This window comes from Saccostrea echinata, unplaced genomic scaffold, assembly GCF_033153115.1.
Source record: "Saccostrea echinata isolate AGI-Se365-2 ecotype Australia unplaced genomic scaffold, CSIRO_AGI_Sech_v1 ptg000084l, whole genome shotgun sequence".
NCBI classification, from domain to species: Eukaryota; Metazoa; Mollusca; class Bivalvia; order Ostreida; family Ostreidae; genus Saccostrea; species Saccostrea echinata.
This window is the reverse complement of record NW_026889833.1, coordinates 12,445-34,380: the sequence shown is the minus strand read 5'-3', so window position 1 is coordinate 34,380 and position 21,936 is coordinate 12,445. Positions and strand designations below refer to the sequence as shown.

At 33.3% G+C, this 21,936-nt stretch overlaps 1 protein-coding gene across 1 annotated transcript in view; it reads right to left on the bottom strand.

Annotated features, from left to right (window-relative positions):
* The window catches only part of LOC133176937 (fibropellin-1-like), a 50,528-nt gene that overhangs the window by 21,992 nt on the left and 6,600 nt on the right, over nucleotides 1-21,936 (bottom strand). The window contains exon 2 of the mRNA XM_061312000.1: nucleotides 12,619-13,842. Within this exon, the coding sequence (XP_061167984.1) occupies nucleotides 12,619-13,815 (1,197 nt within the window). The 5' untranslated portion in view covers nucleotides 13,816-13,842. The remainder of the gene's footprint in view (nucleotides 1-12,618; nucleotides 13,843-21,936) is intronic.

The window sequence follows — 21,936 nt, the reverse complement described above, 5'->3', positions numbered from 1 at the left end:
ATGTAGATGACAACGAAGACACGATGTTAGAACAAGATATTTGTTTGAACATTCCATTCCTGCTCTTTGTTTTATCTTTCAACAAATAAACGTTTAACAATTTATAAGATAGGAAGATACTGAATTGCAATCTCTCACCAGAGGGCGCGCTCCGCAAGGTTTCCTTCCAAATCCATACTGTACAAAAATATTCAATTCAATTTTAGTACAGACTTAATAATTAAATTATTATTTATTCCAATTAACAATTCGAAAATAACACTTGCACTTTACGTGATTGTCTGTAATGAATATGATGGTCATTATGCATTTAAATAAAATATATTCTTAAGTACATGTCCATGTATAATCTACATGTAAATAAAATTAATCAAAATAATTAATTCAGTACCTATATTATTTGAGCTTCTTTAAGGTCACCACTGATAGATCAGATTAATTGATGAAACAAATGGCTTGCATAAATTAAATCAAAATCTGTTTAAGAAATTGAAATTTCAATTAATAATTTATACAATTGTAAAGGCAAAACAGTCAGTATCTATTTCATTCGGAAAAATACATTTAATTCTGTTGATGCTCAAATTGTATGATTCAATTATTTGTTTGAATTGTACATTTCGGAAAGAACTATACCGTCACGGTAGCTTAGTTGGTAGAGCCCTCGCTTCGTGATCGGAAGGTCGTGTGTTCGAATCACGGCCGCGACTGACCTAAGTCGATAAAAAAAGCAGGTAGCAACTGTTCCTTGGCCAAGCGCTCGGCATTTTGAAGTGAAAGTTGCGGGTCCTTCGGATGAGACCTTAAAAACCGAGGCCCCGTGTCACGGTAGGCATTGGCACGATAAAGAACCCGCACTGGTCAATGACCCTAAGTGCCGAGTAAAGATCTAAATTTGAAGCCCTTCACCGGTATATGGGGACGTCTCTATATGAGTGAAAAATTCTCGAACGGGACGTAAAACAACATGCAATCAATCAATCAATCGGAAAGAAATACTCAGTCATGTTACACAATCAATACCAATGGTTTGTGCCGCAAGCGTACTTAAAAATTGTAAGGCAAGTAAAACTCCTGAAAAAAAAAACGCTTCGAAACTTCTTTCAGAATCGTCGCTTAAGATGAGTTTAATTAGACAGTGTTACGTTAAAAACTATACAATTATTGCTAATTTCGAGGTCAATACGATGATTTAGATACCTGAGGAGGAGTACAATATTCAAAAGAAAAGAAAATCTGTTTAAAAATGTCAGGTCCGCAATTAGGTTTCTGGAGGAGGGTGCGGGAGGGTCTGGAAATGGTAATCCCCCCAGCACATTGTAATCCAGATTTTTTTTTTTAGGCTGTTCTTGTTGTTGTAGTTGTTACAAATGGGCACAGACTTGGTAGGTTCTGGTGCATTCTAGAAGTCAATGCGTCTTACTGTTACTAAATAAACAAAATCTTTAAACAGGTGGCGCAAGGAAATGCATAAAGCCTTAATGTTCCTTTTTTGGCCATATTTTGGAGGCCACCAATTTTGCCAATTTATATACATGTATGTTATGTAATAGTCACATACTGGGAGCCCATTTTTTGCATAATTGTTTTACAATTTTTTCCTCAGGAATTGTGATGTAATGTTCCCAGTCTTTTTTATTCAGTTTTATGTACAATATTATATGATGTCTTTAATAATAAATGACATTGTTTGGAACTAAATCTGTCTTGTGATATTTGGCAAAAAACAAGCTCAATTAATGTAGTCAGAGGAATGTTCAGTCCTAGGAATGAAAGTTGAACTTAAAATCTAACAGCATTACGTTAAACTTTTTCTTTTTACAAAGGGGTGCGGACGCACTAATCTTTTCACTTCCGCCAGCCTTGAAGATTTGAAATTTACGTCAAACCTAATTTTTCATGAATGTTTTTTTTACATGACATTATTAAAAAAATGTTGTTTTTTTTTTAAATTCTTTCACTGATGTAATTATGTTCATCACACGTACATCTTGTTAATATGAAAACACACAGTCACGCATTTGTCGTCTCTTCTGATTTTATTGATTATAAATTCGTTGCATGAGATTCCTGGTCTATATTATTTAGGCCATCATTAAATACATGTATCTTTGTTTCCCCTAACCCGACTCTAAAATCTCGAGTTGGGTAGGTAGGTAGGTAGGAAAATTTTTTTTTTTTTCTGACAGCTTTGAAAATACCTTCTGAAATTTAATGGAATCATGTCATTATGAATAAGAACAGTACAAAAGAAAGCTATTTGTAAACAGAATATCATACAAATGCCGTTGAAAAGCTAAATTTAAGTTAAATTCACCGGTATTATTCAATTGAACTTGTACAATATCTCACGCCAGTGTAAATTTATTGAAATCGAATATTTAAAAAGACAAGATTCTCAGATACGCAAAGACCGGACATTCAAGTATTTTTCAAATCTACTATGAGCTTCCAGTGCTTAATCCAATGTACTTTTTCAGTATTTAATTGAACCAAATCATGTTTAAAAATAATATGCCATACACAATGTCATAGTCACAAAGTTTAACCCATGAATAAATGGCATGAAGAAAGGACGTCTGAATTATATTCATGAGAATGAAATATGCAGACATATTTACAACTCAGGACTATGGAACTTAGATGAACTGTTTATTAGATAAAAACTCAAATAAAATGCAGTGAAATTGATTGATGTATTCACAAGGTAGGCCCCCTCGTCTGCTCATGAGGTGGGCCTTGTCATGTACTGATTAAGTACTTTAATTTCAAAAGACAGGATTGCAAATACCATCGAAACACTCTTAATTAGTTATGGTATATTTTATTAACGAAATTTTCAAGCGTGAAGGATTCGAATAAGCTAAAGGCATAAGGTTGATACGTCGCCGTTGTTTTGTTTTATAACACAGCAAATAAAGTATTCCTCTATGACCACATATTATGGGCACCATTTTGTAGGAATGGGTATCGGCAAAAATTTCGTATCGTGATATATCACGATTTTTTCCCAAAAATATCACGATAAATCTTGATATTTTTTTTTACACACAATATTTTCTACAATTTCAAAAGAATTTCCATAATATTTCTTTAAAATATGCTCTAAAAACATAACTTTACTTTTTAATATTTTTATTTATTTAATGTAAACATATTTGGATGCCGTTCTTTAACTGTTTTCAACATTTTTTACATTCCCTGTAATTGTCATTCAATAGTTTGAACAAATAAATGAATAATTTCCGGACTTTATAATTATGTACCAAATACCGGTACCGGTCTCCGTATCACGATACGTATCACGCAATAAAAAATCGCGATATAACGGTATACCGATAAAATCGCACATCCCTACCATTTTGTTTCCAGCAAACGCTTGAAAATCACAGTAAAACAATATCGGCCGTTCTGATAAAATAGGATTTTGATGAAATTGTATTTTTATAAAAATTGATAATCATTAAAAAAAATTATTTGAATAATCTTATTTTAAAAACTTTTCAGTCGGCGTGATTTAATCGGGTCGGTCGCGTTTGGGGAAACAAAGGTATTTTTTATTTTGGCCTTAGCCTATGAATTTTATTACTTAGCCTTATGAATGATTGAAATCCGTGGAGTCTTTTTCAGCAATTCTTGTACAGGACAATTTGAATTTTACTCCCTCACAACAATATCATAATGGGATAAACAAGGAGCAAGTCGCTGTATGTGAGTGCGTCTGTCCTTGAGCCTCTAAAAATATATTGAGTACATACACTGGTACTGTTTGACCGGCCAGTTCAAACTTGCCAAAAACCAGGGATACAAGCCATTTCATTTGAAGGTCAAAGGTCAAGTTCAAAATTTGTTAAGGTATTTTCAAATGTTGTTGACACTTGTTGAAGAGTATCATTTGAATATTTAGTCTCTTAATTACTACAGGGTAAAAAAAAAGTCCATGCAGAGAAATAGGCATATTCATTGAAAAAAAAATAAGGCCAAAGATCAATGTCAAAGAAATGTTAGTTTTGATATCGTTCTGGACACAATGTACACATGTACGTACATGTATTTGACCCTCCACTCTCAAACTTGGTAAGATGGTATAGAAGCAAAGGGTGAGCAAGGGAATTTTTTACATCAGCTCAGTAAGAATTGAGATTAATATTTCATAAAACATTTATTAAACTATAATTACAATCTTCGATGCAGTACATTATTTTTTTTATTTGATTAATTATGTACATTTCGTTTATGACTTTGTTGGTTTTCATTTGAATTTTTTTTTATAACGTTGAACTTTCATTCGAATTTTAAAGCATAAGGATTTTAAAAATATCAAAATAAGGAGTTTCCATTAAGTAAATTAAATATTTTAAATCATTGTTAAAAATATAAAGTTAAATACTTTGCAGTTTTATTATTCTTTTTTTTTTTTTTAATTTTTAATTTTTTTTTTTTTTTTTTTTTTTTTTTTTTTGGATATGAGTCTATTATTAGAAACAAATGCATGCAACAAAAATCACTTAGACCTGAAAGAGAAATATACTATGTTGTGGGGGAAAAATTCGAATGAGTTATTCCTCTTTGAATATTTTCGCAATGATACTCATTTTCGGGAGGTACATTATACATCATTTGTAGGTTCTACACGCTGTATTAATTATAAAACTGTCGGTAAATGTGTTATTGTGACTGTGTGTGTTCGCCTGTATTTTATATCCGTACAAAATTACACATTGACTTAATTAAAAGAAGAAAAAACGTTGCCTAACACAAAACTTTTATTGTTCACTTCTCTGTAAGGATCATTAAACTTAATTATTTGATATGATTTTATTAAACGAAATATCTCGCCGTATTTCCATAAGAATTATACAACTGTATTCCAGAATTTTAATGACCATATATTTGTACACGTGGTTAGCCTTCATGCTTTAAAATAAATTAAAATATTTAAGAATTGCATCACCTTTCAGAAAATTCGACGTATGACAAACATTAAAATTTTATCGAAGTATTGACATGTGAAACAAGATGTGTTTGTGAAACACTGATGCCCCCATATGACAACTTATAGCGAAGGTTAAACTTTCTCAAACGCAAATCAAATATGTTGGTATCCAAAGTAAGTTCTTGTCTTAAGGAATATACCTGTGAAATATAAAGCCCTAGCAGCAACCATTAAAAAGATATGGAAAAGGTTGAAAAAAAAACTTCAAAGGTGGTTCTAGGGCTTTCATATTTCATATATGCAATCCTTGTGACAAGACCTGACTTTGGATACCAACAACTTTGACCGTGGCTTTGGAGTTTGACCTACTTTTGAAAAACTTTAACCCCATATCTTTTAAACGGTTGGTTCTAGGGCTTTCATATTTCACATGTGTATTTCTTGTGAGAAGGCCTTTCCTTGGGCACTATTAATTTTGATCATTTGACCTTGACCTTGATGTTTGACTTACTTTTGAAAAACTTTTACCCTTTCCATATCTTTTCAATGGTTGCTGCTAGGGCTTTCATATTTCACAGGTATATTCCTCGATACAAGACCTTACTTTAGGTACCAGCATATTTGATTTGCAATTGAGAAAGTTTAACCTTCGCTATAAGTTGCCATACGGAGACATCAGTGTTTCACAAACACATCTTGTTCTTAATAATGACTGTTTAGCAATAGATTAAATGGAAAAAAAATGCCTTGTATGAGTAATACACAGAGTATATATGGTACATTTACTTTATACTAAATTTGTCTTTGAAGATGGTTTTGTCAAAATGTAGAGGAAAAGGTTTTCTTTGATTTTGATCTCTAAAGAACCAACGAGGTGCCAAATGTCCATATTCAGACTGTGTCCCGAGCTACTGAATATAACGTGGTTAAAGACTGGATCGGATAGAAATAATCGAAATAGAAAATCCTGGCTCATGAGTTAGTTCCATGGAAGATGTAAATCCTCACCTCCCACTTTTGCCACAATCATATTCAACCTAGAAAGAATGGTGTTTTTTTCTGTAAGATTGAGACTCAAAAGAGATTTGTCAATTGGAAAACTTTCTGTGTACAAGGAAGTAAAATGTGTATACATAGTTATTTATGCATATTTTTTGCAGAAAATCACTAAATAATTTTATTTCCTGATTGATGTAAAGGCTTCTTTTAAAGGATTAGTAGAACGGGCCAGAGAAACTCTCTAATTCTTGTTTACACATATCAGTTGAAAAAGATTGAGATATACATGTAAAGATCAGTAAATCAGGCCTTGCCCCTTCTTCTTCCCTCCCTCCTTTGGTAGGTATATACACGCAAATGCAAGGTACGCATTTAAGAAACCTGCCCCCCCCCCCATGATTGTTGTTCTAATTGACACAAGAATCTCATTCTATTCAATCTGGAACGAAACTTGGAAAAAAAAAGGACGAGACTATCAAAAGTAAATATCAGCTTGTATGCTTCAAAATTTTCCGATTTTAACTAATCTGTTGTATTCATTTAACATAAGAAATTCTTTGATTTAGTTCTTGTGTATAGGTGTGCGAAACGTGTTAATTACAGGCAATGATTCATGTATGTAACTATGTGTATATATGACAATACCTTTTCTTAATAACAAATTATGAAACACATTAGCCTCTGTTAATAACAATTCCTAATTTTTTTATTCCGTATAAACAGATTAAGCCATGCTTCTAGACAACAGGATACATGTATATTTTGTTTGATACTTATATCAGCAAAACAATACTGGGTATTAATGGGTCCTTTACAACTAATACGCCAATCAAAATGTGGTTCTCTAATTAAGTGCAGGACCCATTAGTACCCAGTATTCTGCCTGTCTGTACGCCTGTCTAGTTGTTTGCCTCTCAACATTTATTTCTAAAATGCTACTCTTCCTAAAGTATCAAAATTTGATAAACAAGAGGACTACATCAAGAAACACGATTGGATTAATCGCTGTGTATTTTCGTTGAATAATCTTATCATTGTCACTAATATAATGTATAAGAAAGTCTTTCAAAATGCTAGTCTTCCTACAGTTTTGGTCTGAACTTGATAAAACTTGATAAACGGGTATGTTATCCAAGTGTACACAATGTATCCGTGCTTGATTTCGACGAACAAAGTTGCCACGAAACGTAATATACAATGAAGGGTAATGTGTTGGGATTATTTGAAAACGTTCCTCCTCCTTTAATACTGCTCTGACTTCAATAAAACTCGATACTTAAGCAGAATATACGGAGGGCTTCGGTATATCTATTAAAGAAAATATATTCTTTGAAAATATGTTTCAAAGTGCTATTATTCCTGCTAAAGTTTTTGGTTTGATTTTTAAGGAATTTGGATTTTTCTAAAACTAAGAAAAATCCAAGTGCAATGCAACTTTTACCTTCCATTAAACTATAAGCACAAATCGTTAGAACTACAGATTCAGGGGCATATAGTTTTAAAATTTGTTCTGTCCGTCCGTCTTTCTGTCAGTCTGTCCGCCAAAAACTTTAAACTTGCACACAACTTTTGATTGGTTGGAGCCAAAGCTTTCATATTTTGCATGTGTATTCCTTGTGACAAGACCTTTCTTTAGGTACCAACATATTTGTCCTTTTGACTTTGACCTTAGAGTTTGACCCACTTTTGCAAAATTTTACCAGTCTTTAACCTTAGCCATAACTCTGATTGGTTGATGCTAGGGCTGTCATGCTCAACATACATGTATTATTATTTCTTATGATAAGACCTTTCCTTGGGTACAAATATACATGTATTTGACTTATGACCTTGATCTTAGAGTTTGACCTACATGTACTTTTGAAAAACTTTATCCTTGGCTATAACCTTTGAATGGTAGGAGCTAGAGCTTCCGTATTTTACATACTAGTATGTGATTTCTTTCGTTTGAGGAACGAATTAAACAGAAATCATTTTCTGCTTGGTGTTATAATAAATTACATGTACTTGTTCGTAATTACAAGGTTTTCATTCGAAAACGTGGTTAATATCACGTGGTTCTTTAGAACCGGTCTCGTTAGCCAGGCTTTATAAGAGAGGAATAGTTGTTTTAATGCCAGTTTAAGACGTAGAGCATGATCAATGTTAAAATTTCATCTATATTTCTTCAATCCAACATTACAATATACATATATATATAATTATGGATTTTCATATTTTACATGTCATATGTACATTGTACAATAAAGCTGCTACGCGTCCTAGCTTTGTCCAAATAGTGTGTTGTTGTTTATTGTACTTTCATTTGAAAGTAATGAATGTACTTAAAATAGAAGTGTATTTTTTGTAATAAGACCTTTCTTTGGGTACCAATAATTTTGATCTTGACTTGGAGTTTGACCTACTTTTGAAAAACGTTAACTTTAACCTTGGCTAAAAGTTTTGAATGTTTGGAGCTAGGGCTTTCATATTTTACATGTGTATTTCTTGTAATAAGACCTTTCTTTTGGTACCAAAAATTTTGACCTTGATCTTGAAGTTTGATCTACTTTTGAAAAATTTTAACCTTGGACATAACCTTTGAATGATTGGAGCTAGGGCTTTTATGTTTTACATATGTATTTCTTGTGAGAAGACCTTTCTTTGGGTACAAATAATTTGATCTTAACCTTGGAGTTTGATCTACTTTTAAAAACTTTAACCTTGGCTATAAGTTTTGAATGGTTGGAGTTAGGGCTTCCAAACTTCACATGTGTATTCCTTGTAATAGGACCTGTTTGAGTACTAAGAAGTTTGACCTTGATCTTGGAGTTTGAACTACGTTTGAAAGACTTTAACTTTAGCCATAACTTTTGAATGCTTGGTGCTAGGGCTTTTATATTTCACAGGTGTTTTCTTAAGACAAGACCTTTTCTTCAGTACCAATATTTTTTTCTTTATTGTACAAATATCATTTCTGCTTGAACTTTCAGTAAGGCGTGATATTCTCGGCTATACATAATTAGCGTCTCTCAAATAATGACCTAGATTCTCATTGGTTGCCAGATTAGCTCATCAATACTGAAATTTACATAGCTTTTCATTCACGGGTGAAATACACATGGAATAAAAATGGTTCAGACGTTAACGAGTGACGCAAGGAACCAATTACATCGTTTCTTACAGTAAAGAGATGTGGCTTATGTCACCTCATTGTTTGTTAACAACAATCTTAAGTTGCTAATTTATGAATTTTTTAACCAATGTGAATCTAGGTCACCATTTGAGAGACGCTAATTATGTATAGCCGAGATTGTCACACCTTACTGAAATTCAAGCAGATATGATATTTGTACTATCTTGACCTTGGGAGTTTGACCTTATAAAAACCTTTTTTTTAAAACTTAAAACTTTGATCATCATTCTGAATGTTTGCTGCAAAGGCTTTCATGTTTTACAAGTGTATTCCTTGTACCAAGACCTTCCCTGGGGTACCAACATTTTTGATATCTTGACATTGACCTTGGAATTTGATTTGCATTTAAGATACTTTAATCTCGGCAATGGCAATAAGATGTCATATAGGGGCATCAGTGTTTCACAAACACATCTTGTTTATATAAAGCTGTAAAAGATTACTTTCAAATACCATTAATAATACATGTACCATATGCAAAAACTTAAACATTATTTTGTAACTGAACAGTTAAAATTTTGCACGGATCCTTTCTGAGTGTCTGGGCTTTTTCACTCAATGTCGTCCATGGAAGGACGTCCGTGATATAATCAAATGGACACGAAAAGCTTCCTGGAGCAGGTCACCAAACACCAGAATTACACTGCTGCCACGAATTTTGTAACGTGAAGCGGTCTAAACAGGTAAACAGGCTCGCCGCTGCTTAACTTGCCTGACACTGGGGGAGAGTCTATTGCTTCACTAGAAAAGCTAGCTCACTAGGGAGGCAGTATGTTCTCTGCCCGAAAGACTTTCCCTCAATCAGGGTAGTATCTTCACAAAGCATGGGTTCTCTTTGAGTGTTTGGGCCTCTTCAGTAACGGCGCCGGCAGCCGTCCATGGATACCAAGTCTCCGTAATTGAATGGACACAAAGTCCTAGCCCTAGAACTTCCTCAAACACCAGAGACACTACGCTGCCACCAGTTTTGTAACGTAAGCTGTCATCTATCCAAGCGCTAGGCTCAGAGCAGCTTAATTTGCCTGTAATCGAGGGAGACTCTACCGCTTCTATACAAAAGCTAGCTCACTAATTGGGCAGTTTGGGCTTCTTTATATACTGTCCGCTACAATTATACATTTAAAAACCTAGTTTTGATTTTTACTTTATGTAACAAATGCAATAAAAAAAAGTAATTGCTCATGTATGCATGCGCATTATTACCACTGACTCTTTGACAAGACTGTAGCTCTACTGATTTTTACTCATAATAAAAGATAAGGGAAAAAATAGCACCTTGATTTGAAAGTAATCTATGGAAACGCCAATGAATAGAAATTTCATTCATTGTTTAATCTACTATCAGCTTCCAAATCATACCAAAAACTGTAGAAGGTCTAGCGTTTTGTAAGAGTTCCATACACTTTTCTATTTTTAGTAAACATTGCAAAACCGTTTGTCTTAACCAAACACGGGAAATAACGCTGATAATTATGCATCTTAGTTTAGTCTTATTGTGTACTACATTTTAATAAAATCGGACCAAAAAACTGTATAAGTAGGTTTTAACAGTATTTTCTACTTTTAATAACCATTGCAAATTTGCAATACTATTCATGGAAATTAAAAAAAAAACAAAAACAAAAAAAAAAACAAAAAAAAACCCAGATATATAGAACTTTTAATCTTTAGGTTACTTGTGTGCTAAGATCTATTTTATCGGACCAAAATAGTAGAAGGAAAATCTTCTTATTTTTGGTTTTTGTTTTTTATAATTTCAGACAGGCAGACGGACGATGGACACATTGCTCTAAGCTCTTTTTATTTTCGATTTCAAAAACGAAGGGAAAAATCAACAACGATTTTAAATGAAATGTTTATTGAGGAATAAACATCTTTGTCAATCACATTTCAAGATTTCTCGTTACATAAAAAAGAACAATATATATACAAATAGACAAAATAAATTTTGCTGAGCAATTTTAAAATCACGATCTTTTTGTGTATGTTCTCATCAGTATCCACAAGAGTTTCACTGCTATGTTCTAAATTTTGAATTTAGCGGGTGGGAGTAAATACAAAATTTTAAATTTCGTATATACATGTACTCCCAACCGGTAAATTCAAAATTTAGAACATGATACCACAAACTTTTCAGATACTAGCTAAATCCCCAACATCAATTTATCATAATTTATTTAACTTTTACAAATGCGAAAAATGTTATATATAATGACCAGAAATGAGTATTTAAAACAAAATATGCCTTTCAGTGGCTTAGTTTTTGTATTATATGACGGTCTACATTTGATCCGCTTCTTTGAAAAGAATTGAAACTTTCGAAATTATACAGTCATTTCATGAGGTTGTTTTTGAATACCTCATTCGGAAAGCATTAATCTAAGGTTTAAGTTTTTGTCAGTAAAAAATAAGTTAGAAGAGTTGAATGAAACAAATATACTGAAAGAAATTTGCAAAGGAGTGAGTTCAGTTAATGGACTATTTTCTTAATAGATGTTACAGTCGTATGAATTTCTCATCATGATTTATCATGATGAACGTCATGAAATGAAAGTATACAAGTTAAGCAGTAACATCTAAAAATTATTTCCAGAGAATTTAATGTCAAAAAATACTTAACTCAAATATTCAGTATCTTGAGTTTATCCTACTAACACCTGATTTCAAATATCCTTTTTACACGAATATCGCTTCATATTGATATGTTGAGCTACAAAAACTTGTACTCGATAGACTTTATTTTTTTAAAAATAAAATCATTCTTGAGGAAATAAAATATGTTTTTAAAACTGCTCCCTGCTAATCTCAGTAACGATGAGATAAATTTTGATATGGAGAAAATAGGAAATGATGGGACGAATTCTTAAATCTAACAGTCTTACGAAGAAAAAGGGAATGAGAAAAAAAATACTAAGCTGATATTACACTTGCAGTGCAAAAAGACAAAAAATCGGTTCTGCATTATACAGTATGTGTACATAAGACAAAGATGTAACTGCAATTTTTCACTTGAAAATAAACTGACAAAAATCATAATATGTTTGTGTCTATTGTACAACTTGAATATGATTGTCGATTTTTCCTGCAATTAAGTGTTCATGCAACTGTCTTGCAATTGCGTGTTTGTGTGTCCTCAAGATCGAATCGTTCAACTCTACCAGCTTCTTTCCTCAAACGCATAAATAAACATAATACAATCAATCAATCAATCATCAGAATACCTTTACTCTCCACAATCACCCTTTTGCTCTCTAAGTAATGAACAATGTAACGATGGTGCTATGCAAATCTTAGCTATAACATGATTTTCGATACCTTCCGAAGTAAGTAATTTAGTTCCTACAACGGGCGTAAATATCGTCTTTTATTGTATTTTTGGTCATACGTAAAGCATCTTTAATGCTTCTACTTCCGCTTCCTGTTGACAAGCGTGTTCCAATTTTAGTTTCCTCTGCGCAAAAGGAAATCAGCAGATCGTATCCTTAGTCATATATGAGGCTTTACGTACGCTGGTACTTCCGTTTTGGTCGGCCGAATGCACTGTGTGTGTGTTTTGCTTTCTTGGACATTTTTGTCGAGCTAGACAGAGCTTCCCACAAAATACACGTTTGAAAGTGTTCCAGAACTTTTCACTGAACCAGCAGTAAACAATAAAATTGACGGAGGACTTAAATGTCAGCAAACTTTGTGCAATAAAAGTAACCAAGTTAAAGACTCGAATGTCCTCGGGGGTTTTCATTGTATAAACTGATATATGTCTTATGGCATAACACAATAGAATAGGGGCCTGGCACACAAAAAATACCATTATTATTCCAATCAACATCATTGTTATTTTAAGTTGTTCCCTTGAAATCATGTTTTGCATGTTGACATCATGGAATCTAGGATAATTTGTAGATTTTTTAATTTCTAGAATCAACTTGATGTTGAAAATAAGGAGCGCAATCAATGGAAATATACAGCCAAATATACAATCAACGATGATAGGGTAAACTATTCTATATTGACTCAGTCCCATTGCAGTTGGAACGGAATGATAAACAGTAATATTACAATGAACAGTGCTTTCGGTTCTGAATTCAAAAAATCGAGGGATTCTGAAAATAAATGAAAATATAAAAATGCCAGCTATGATCAGTCTTGCCCTGTTCACTGTGCAAATGGCGATGGCCTTTAGAGGATGACAAATTGCAATGTACCGCTCAACAGCAAGGACAACGGTCAGCCAAACAGAGGCCATAAGAAAAGTCTCAACGAATATTGGGGCAATAGTAGACGAATAAACATAGTATTTATAGTAAAATTCCACGTCCATATGCTCAGACGCCATAAACATTGAAACCAGACTGACGAGAAATCCAAGATCAGCAATGGCTAAGGCTGTTAGGTAGGAATTAGTAGACGTGGTCATGTTCTTCCTGCCAAGAACAACAACAGTTAGCACAATACCTATGATGCCAATCGCACACGCTGTTGGTTGAAACACGTTGAAGAATCGATGATAGTCCGGCAAATTGTTGATGAACATTTGGTGCGGGTGTTCTGAATTATCACAGTTGGAGATGTAGTATTCTGGGTAATCGGACTCGTTCCCATATTCATATAGATTATCCAAAATATCATCTATACTTGATTGATTATAAAGAGCAAGCAGGTGCGTGATATTTACACCGCCGTAGTTGTATAGGTCAGTGTAGTCCATCTTGAAGTTAGTAAAAGATTCTTGTTCCTGAAAAAAGAGATTGCCACTTTTACAATACATTCATCTCAATAGTAAGTTAGCATAAAGTTTTAGGTTTGTAGTACATTGTATATCTTGAACTCAAAAATTGTTTGCGCAATAGAAATGATGACTTTACTTGGAAAAGAAAACATTATCCTATCATTCTGATAACTTCTGGTTTTTTCAAGGGAATAAACCTGAAAATAAAATCTCCTTAATTCATATTCTCTGCTGGTGCCACTTAACATTCATTAACATCAATGAAGACTTTTTTTTCTGGGAAATCTCATTCAATAACCGTATCTTACGTTAAGTATCAAAACAATCCCTTATCCCCTCTAAATATTTGTAAATATCCCCAAATCAATGATAAAATTAGGTCATATCTATATTTAAGAGAAAGGAACGTGTTTCATTTTAGTTAAATTATACATCGCAGTGGTAACCTGATTAAGGACTGCGGGGTATCCAATGTTCTACAAGATGTTTCGCTATGGCACTAGTATCATATATTAAGCTATTTTCATGGCATTATCAAGCATTCGTCATCATCACTGATGCTGTAGATATTATGAAAATTGCTGCTCTGGTATTCTCATTTACTACAGTAAAACTCGTTTATAAGGAACTCCGAAATAAATAAATCTCGGTTATAAGGAATTTAAAATTTACTGGGAAACTCCTTCATGAATCTAACTTGGAAAAAAGGAATTCCCTTATTAAGAACTGCATTTTGTTCCCATATCCAGAGTTATGTTGCTTTTATTAGCAATACTTAATTCCTAGGTACGAAAATTAACATTTCGTGCATATTAACTTAGAAAATATTCCTATAGGACTTTTGTTTATGAATCAAATGTTTAAACTGACACGCAGATACTGGGCCAAACAGCCAAGGAGCCATTGCAGCGAGACAATATTCCAACAAGTGCGTATGCATTTGACGCTATATTTTTCCCGTTCTTTTTTTTCTTTTGTTTTCTTGGAAAAAGTAACGTGGACGTTTTTAATATTTTCCAAGGCCGTAGGAACCGGGGGCACGGGGGAGGGCGTGCCCCACCCAATAATTTTGCCGATATATAGAATACTATACAAAACATGGCTACTATTTGCTTGTGCCCCCTCAATAAAAACGTCTGATGACTTTTTTTATTTTTGCTTGTCAAGGAATTTTGGTAGTTGACAGTGCCCCTCCAACTGAAAATGTATGGTTGCCCCCCCCCCCCCCCCCCAACTGAAATTGCTTCCTACGGGCATGTTTACCTTACATGGAAGATAAAAGTAGTGCAAACTAAAATTCATGAACTTTTTCTTACAGTTAAGGAACGTTAGAAGAGTTTTCATAATATAAGTGATGTACTAGAATGCATTGTTAACGAATGTAAAATACAAAACGGAAATCCTTTTCTGACCGATATGGTTTTAATCATAGAATATGTAGATATTAGGCTTTATAATCAACAATATTACTCGATTAATTTTCATTTAGAAGAGAATTAACAATGTTCACGTACTAAATAGATGCCTCGAACTTCCTTATCGATTTAATTCAGAGCTTTGTGATAAATATAAAGAACTTTAAACACTATATGAAGAACTTCCTTATAAATATAAAGTATTTCCTCGCTCACAGCTATGAGGAATCTGAAGAAAGTGAAAACCGAGGTATATAAAAATTCCTTATAATCGAGTGTTTATCATAAATCTCAGTCTCATTTTTCAAACTTCTCTTTTGCTTCTAAGATCCCTTTGAACCAGAACCAAATTTTGATTTCCGTTGTAATAAAAAAAATTATTTTACACAAACTCTGATTGTTCAGCAGAATGGAACTCAGATAAAAACAAGCAAACTAGATTATATGAAATCAACTCCAATTACCACGGGTTATATACATGAAAAATGCCTAGGCGTAATACGTTAAAATACTACCATACACGTGCACAAAGCATAACAAATGACATACATGTAATATGAACTTTGACAGTGCAGTTCGATTAACACATGTTTCAAGAAAGTATATAAAGTCTATGTTTTTAAAAATATGTTAAATGCAGACTGGACTACATGTAACATATGATAAACAGATGTATATGCCAAATTATTTATATAAAATATATTTAATTGATATGCTTCTATGATTTTTGATTCACAGAGCTTACGCTTAATACCAAATATACATGTACATTTCTATGAATGTTAGACTTTCTTTTTTTCGGGACAATTTCACATGATCTAGCTATATAGATAATATTATGCTCCTTCATAGCATGCAAAGCTAGTTTACGATAAGCAGTTCTTTTTTATTTCATTTCAAATGCAAAAATGCAATATGTTTTACAAAATCGTGTATTTATGTTCTCGAGAGAAACGCCTGTATATTATCAGATTACGTGAACTTTTGATGTCTTTTTTTCCTCCAAAAGATTAATTGCTTTACCAATAAACATTCCCACGTATCTGGTTTATCATCAATTTGATGTCTAAAATCGCAGAATTAATTATTTAGACTCAATGATATATATATTTTTTTCTTTTCGATGTTCAAATAACTGCAAGGGTATGCACAGAGCGATTCAAAAGCAATTCAGAGTTGAAATTTGAGCTGATTAATGCACTTGTAAACAGATTCATGGATAGGGCTTCTAATACCTTATAATTAGAGCATATACTGTCGTATTAGCAATATTTTTTCTGTATAATATTGCTAATATTGAATTAACAAATGAAATTAATTAAATGCTTGAGCTTCTCTCGTACAGTTTAACTTTGCACTTCAATCTTTTTGTTAATGTATTTTCATATTGCAAATCTTGTAGTTTTTTCAAAAAGTTAGATAAAATGATTAATTTTAAAGTTACAGAATCAAACAGATATTGATATGCTACACCCAAATGTAATTGATCATGAAAAAACTCGTATGATCATCAATACATTCTTCGTCTCTCAATGAATAAGACAAAGGCGGTCATTTATTGTGTGTTTTAAGCTCAAGGATAAAATTGTTTCTTCTGATAAACTACATACTCTTCCCGTCCTCAAATTAAAACTCTAAATCATTACATTGAAAAATCAAAAAATAAAATCTTTATCAAATGTCTTGAATTTCATATTTTATTACGTCAAATGAAGAAGTATGATTTCTTGTTCTTACTTGTGAATTTATACTTGGATTGATGTAAATCAAATAAAAAAAAACATATCCATATCTTCACGCGAATAATGAACAGCAATGTCATATTTTGTTACTGATTTTTTCCCTCACTCCTTTGTTTTCCAGTTTCTTTTCTCTGAATCTCTTAAGACGGTCGTTAATATGATGTGGTGATAAACTGAATCTCAGAAGAATCCAAGACTTGACAAGAGATATAAAATTCTTTCTGGAATTCAATCAGACTCTCCCTCTTAAGTATGTCTGGCACTCAATAAACACCTGAGATCATTACATTAGTTAAGTATTTGAATTACAGACGAAATGTAAAACAAATGCACTGCAGCGTTTCATTTAGTTGTTAGTTTATTGCTGGATCAATTCCAGTCTGATGCATATATTTTCCGATAAGCTTTCTTCTATATATTTCTGAGAAATAAAATATTTTTGACTTCATTTAATTATAACATACTTATGTCATTTATTTAAAATTTATGTTCCTAAACATGCATTCTTTATTTCAATTGATAGAAAAATTTTGTTCTGGTAAGAAAGTAAAATAAAATCTATTGGGTAAGGTGTAAAAACACTTAATCTTACCGTGGAGCACTGAGCTAAATTCTCAAAAAGAAGTCCTTCATTTATCGAAATTGTAAAATTAGATTCTCCGACACCAAACAGCAAACCTTATTTTTCAAAGGAAGGGAGACAGAATAGTGCGAATAATTGTTCACTATACGCGCGAGAATACAGAAATGTCAGATTGTTTTAGATCCAGTTTTTCCTTCTTTTTTCTCACCCTCTTGACCACCGTGTGAGTGTGAAAAAGCACTCTATAACGCGTGAATGTCACTCAGAATTAAGGTCTAAGCTTCATATCACAGGAAAACCTCCGGAACACTCGAAGAATTTGATGCGAATGTTGCGAACTCTAAAAGAATTCCTTGTTATAGCACCTAGTGGTATTCCCGTTAGGACAGAGCCACTGATACCTGTATCAATAACAGGCGTGGAGTATATTAACGACTCTGGCCTAAGATAAATTCAGAATTGTTCTGAGAGGCGATTCCATTTCCAGGGTTAGGAGGAGATTTGTGGTTTCCTAATGCTTAGAGATAAGGTATTACGTACGACTTCCATTAAGTTTTTCATTTTAATAAAAGATATGAGTTCTGTTGAATTTGTATGACGAAGAGAAACTTTTAAGAATTCACAAAGTCATGTTAATTATCGCAAAACAGGCATGATTTATCGACGGACCAGGGGAGTGCGGTTAGAATGAAGTTCTGGGTTAACTCGCTAATCTCACTTTATACAACTCCTTCAGGTCATTGGGTGTTTACATAGTACTGCTATTTTATCAAGGCAGATTTTCATTGCATCACGTTAGAATCAGTGAGAATAAATTCAAAACAAGAAACAAACAAAAGTTTGAATAATATTTTGAAAAGTTAATTATTAATTATACATGTATTTTTAAACGGGTTCAAGAGAGTTCAAGAGATGGTCCTACATGTAGGTCAACTGCGTGGAAGTACCTCATGACTATTGTAACTGTAAATGAATTTAATGAAGAAATTTAGAACCTGTTCATTCAGTATCATCCGAAGGACCGCAGAAATTATCTCGCAATCTGATACCAGCAATGGCAAGGTTTCATTTCCTGAATTTTCATCTACAAAATTCTCGCACATTACTTTTAATTGATTCTTTACTTGGAAAATTTGGTTCTGTCTGTTAACCAGCACATGTTTTTGCTATTAAAGTGTAAATTTTGGACTCTAAATAAAAAAGAAAATCATTCAGGCTTTGACACACGTGCTGGTTTTTGTATGCATTCCATCGTATGTCAGTACCGGTCCGCGTATTCCAATAGGAACACAGTACATTCCACGGAAGTATGTCTCACAGCCATCTCGCTTTTCTCTTGAAATAAAATTTCAGATACATTGTAGATGTGCAAAATGTAATATGTGATATTCCATATGTTATATTTGTAGAAGAAACCGATAGACAATACAATAAATCAGAGGATATGTACCCGGGGATTAAATTTTATATTTTACAACAGAGGAAAAAACAGAGGGAGACGACTGCTTTGGGTTGGGCCTTCGATGACTGGGGCAAGGTCAAACGATCCTAATGTGCTAGGAAGAAAACACACGAAGGTAAACTAAAATTTGAAATATTTTTAAAAAGAAAATATCTCAGTCAAATATATACACTTTTCTGTTCCTAATTTTTAAAAAATCCAATGTCCTGTATCAAGAGATATTTAAACGTTAATTACTGCCTACGTAAGTATACATTTAATCATAGGTACAAGCAGTTATATAATATATTTCATTCAAACAATGCACCAGTGGCGGACCCAGGATTTCTTAAAATCGGGGGGTGGGGGGTTCAACATCCGAGTTTCTGGGAGCCGCCTGAAGGCCCCGAGTGGGTCCACTCATATTTGCTTAATATTATATCACAAAGGGGTTTGGAAGTCGGGTCTCCCCCCCCCCTCCCCCCTTCCGATATCCGCCTGTGTGTACGGGTAGCAAAACGATACTTGGTCACCATTTGTGAGACGATTCCAACGTTTCAATTTTCATATGTAGGTCAACGTGTCTATTCCCCAGCCCGTCGCATTAAGACTAGTAGTATACAAAAATTATATTTTAAACAGATAGCAAAATGATTTACTGTCATTTACGCCGTTTCAAACTCCACCTAATCCCCTCTACGATAAAGGAATCTGATAAATACAAATTTTGAAATATTTTTCTTCAGAATTGCAATGAACAAGCAAGCAAATGATAGGGAATTCAAAAGGGTGTAGTAACTTGTATGCGGATAAAATACAGCTATTTATTTGATTAACATATCTTAAAATTTTGATGAATTCATATGTGTATCTGTTCTGTTAATTGAGTCCCGGATTAGGTTTGCGTCATTTTAACTGCATTTGAGAGATAAGAGAGCTCGTTTACAGAGATATCAAAACGAAATACCTCCCAAAAGTGACCCAGCTTTGAAACATGTTTTCAATTATTTCTCAAATTTCTATGCATACTAGGACGATCTGAAATCCTTTGAAATGACAGTTCTCAAATGACGTTTGTTTCAAGCAGTTTGTGAGTGTATCTAGCAGACAAAATCTAACATACTCGTAAAAATTTATGTAAATTATCGTCATAGTTTTAAAGATAGACCCAGAACGAAAATTGCCAAATTCATCTCTTCAAATGATTAATATATTTACATGCAATGCACCAACGCGACTCTTTAGTATACAATTAATTACCCCTTATGAGGTCAACATGGTGAAATAAGGACCCGAAACATAGCCCACGAGGTGACCTGACTTGACCGACGCCGCGTAGCGCCCGAGGTCAGGTCAGGTCAGCGAGTAGGTCAGGTCGAGGGTCCTTATTTCACCATGTTGAACTCATAAGGGGTAATCAATAGTTTTATTATACCGATATAAGTTAAGACAATTTTTGTAGGTTTAATTACTAAAATAATCAGTTGTGTATTAGGCCTGTTATTATTAGTGTTACATCGGGATCGGGATTCGCTAGTGAAGTTGTTTACTTTTCGCCTTCAAGTCTTGTAAGTTTTTGCACCGCCGATTTATTAAAACACTCTGTGATTGTCAGTAACAAATTCATAAATACCATTCCCGAGTACAATGACAATCTGATGCATGCAGACTATAGCTGTATAAAAGAGCCAAGTCTGCATTCGTTGAATTTGACATTGTAACGAAAGTTTCAATGAAAACGATAAATTTTATGGCGTATCTAAAGGCCAATCGTGTTCGTATCATAAAAAGACTAAACATATTTCTATAACGGCATTTTTTGTAATGAACAATCATTACTGTATATGCATAAATTTTTAATTTGAATGGAATTTAGATTAACAGGTCATTTTTAGCGGTTATTATTTATAATGACCGGGTCATTATACCCCACGTGCAATGATTCCTAGGTCATTATTGCTGTAAACGGTACTTTTTGGAGTCATTATTGAGTTTAAAAGCCTTCTAACAAGCCAGTCAAATTTGAGTATTCTTAAAAGATGTATAATAATATCAAATATGGAAATTCGAACAGTTATCAAGCCCAAAAGTCCATTGAAACAATACAAATTGGGGAGTAGATCAAACACGGACCTCTAAAAGCATCAGAGGTGGAATCAGGTGCCATGGAAGAGTAAGCATCCACTGTCGACCGGTTACCCCCGCCGTATGCTCCTTGTCATAATCGTATATAGTTTTTTTTTCTCTTTCAACTCCTCACTAGATTGAAGACACCCCCTTCAGTGATATACATAATTAAGAATGTAAAGATCACTTTGTACTGACCACAATGTGTCTGATAATTTTCTATTGACTTCTATAAAAAGTGCTCAATATTGACAACTTATTTCTTTTTTTTATACTGTTCTAAAAAATAGAAAATGTATTTATTAACCTTCTAGTACATAATCAAAATATTCATGCGCATGGGTAAACAAGCTTTGTTTTATAATAAAGAAATGTAAGGGTGAAATTAAAGTCTCTTTATTTTTTATGATATTTGAGTGACATCATTCTCATGTGACATGTACACTGATCCAAGTAGTGAAGAAGGTTTCTTTTGTATAAGTCACACTATTTATAATTTCAATTGATACCTTGGTGCAAACTTAAATGGAGCATTTTTACCTTAATTAAACAGGTAAAACACATACTCTAAAGTTTACATAATGCGATGCAGTAAAATGAGTTTAGACATATGTACCTTCTTGTGAATGGACATTGCGATGTAGAAGTTGCATGACTGTATCTACTAGTCTTCAATGTTCTAAAACAGTCATAAACTGAAAGGTCGGAGTGACGCGAAAAAGCCAAATGCTACATAAAAATGTAGGTCTATAGATCTATTAGAAATGTACATGTATTCAATTTCGACATTTT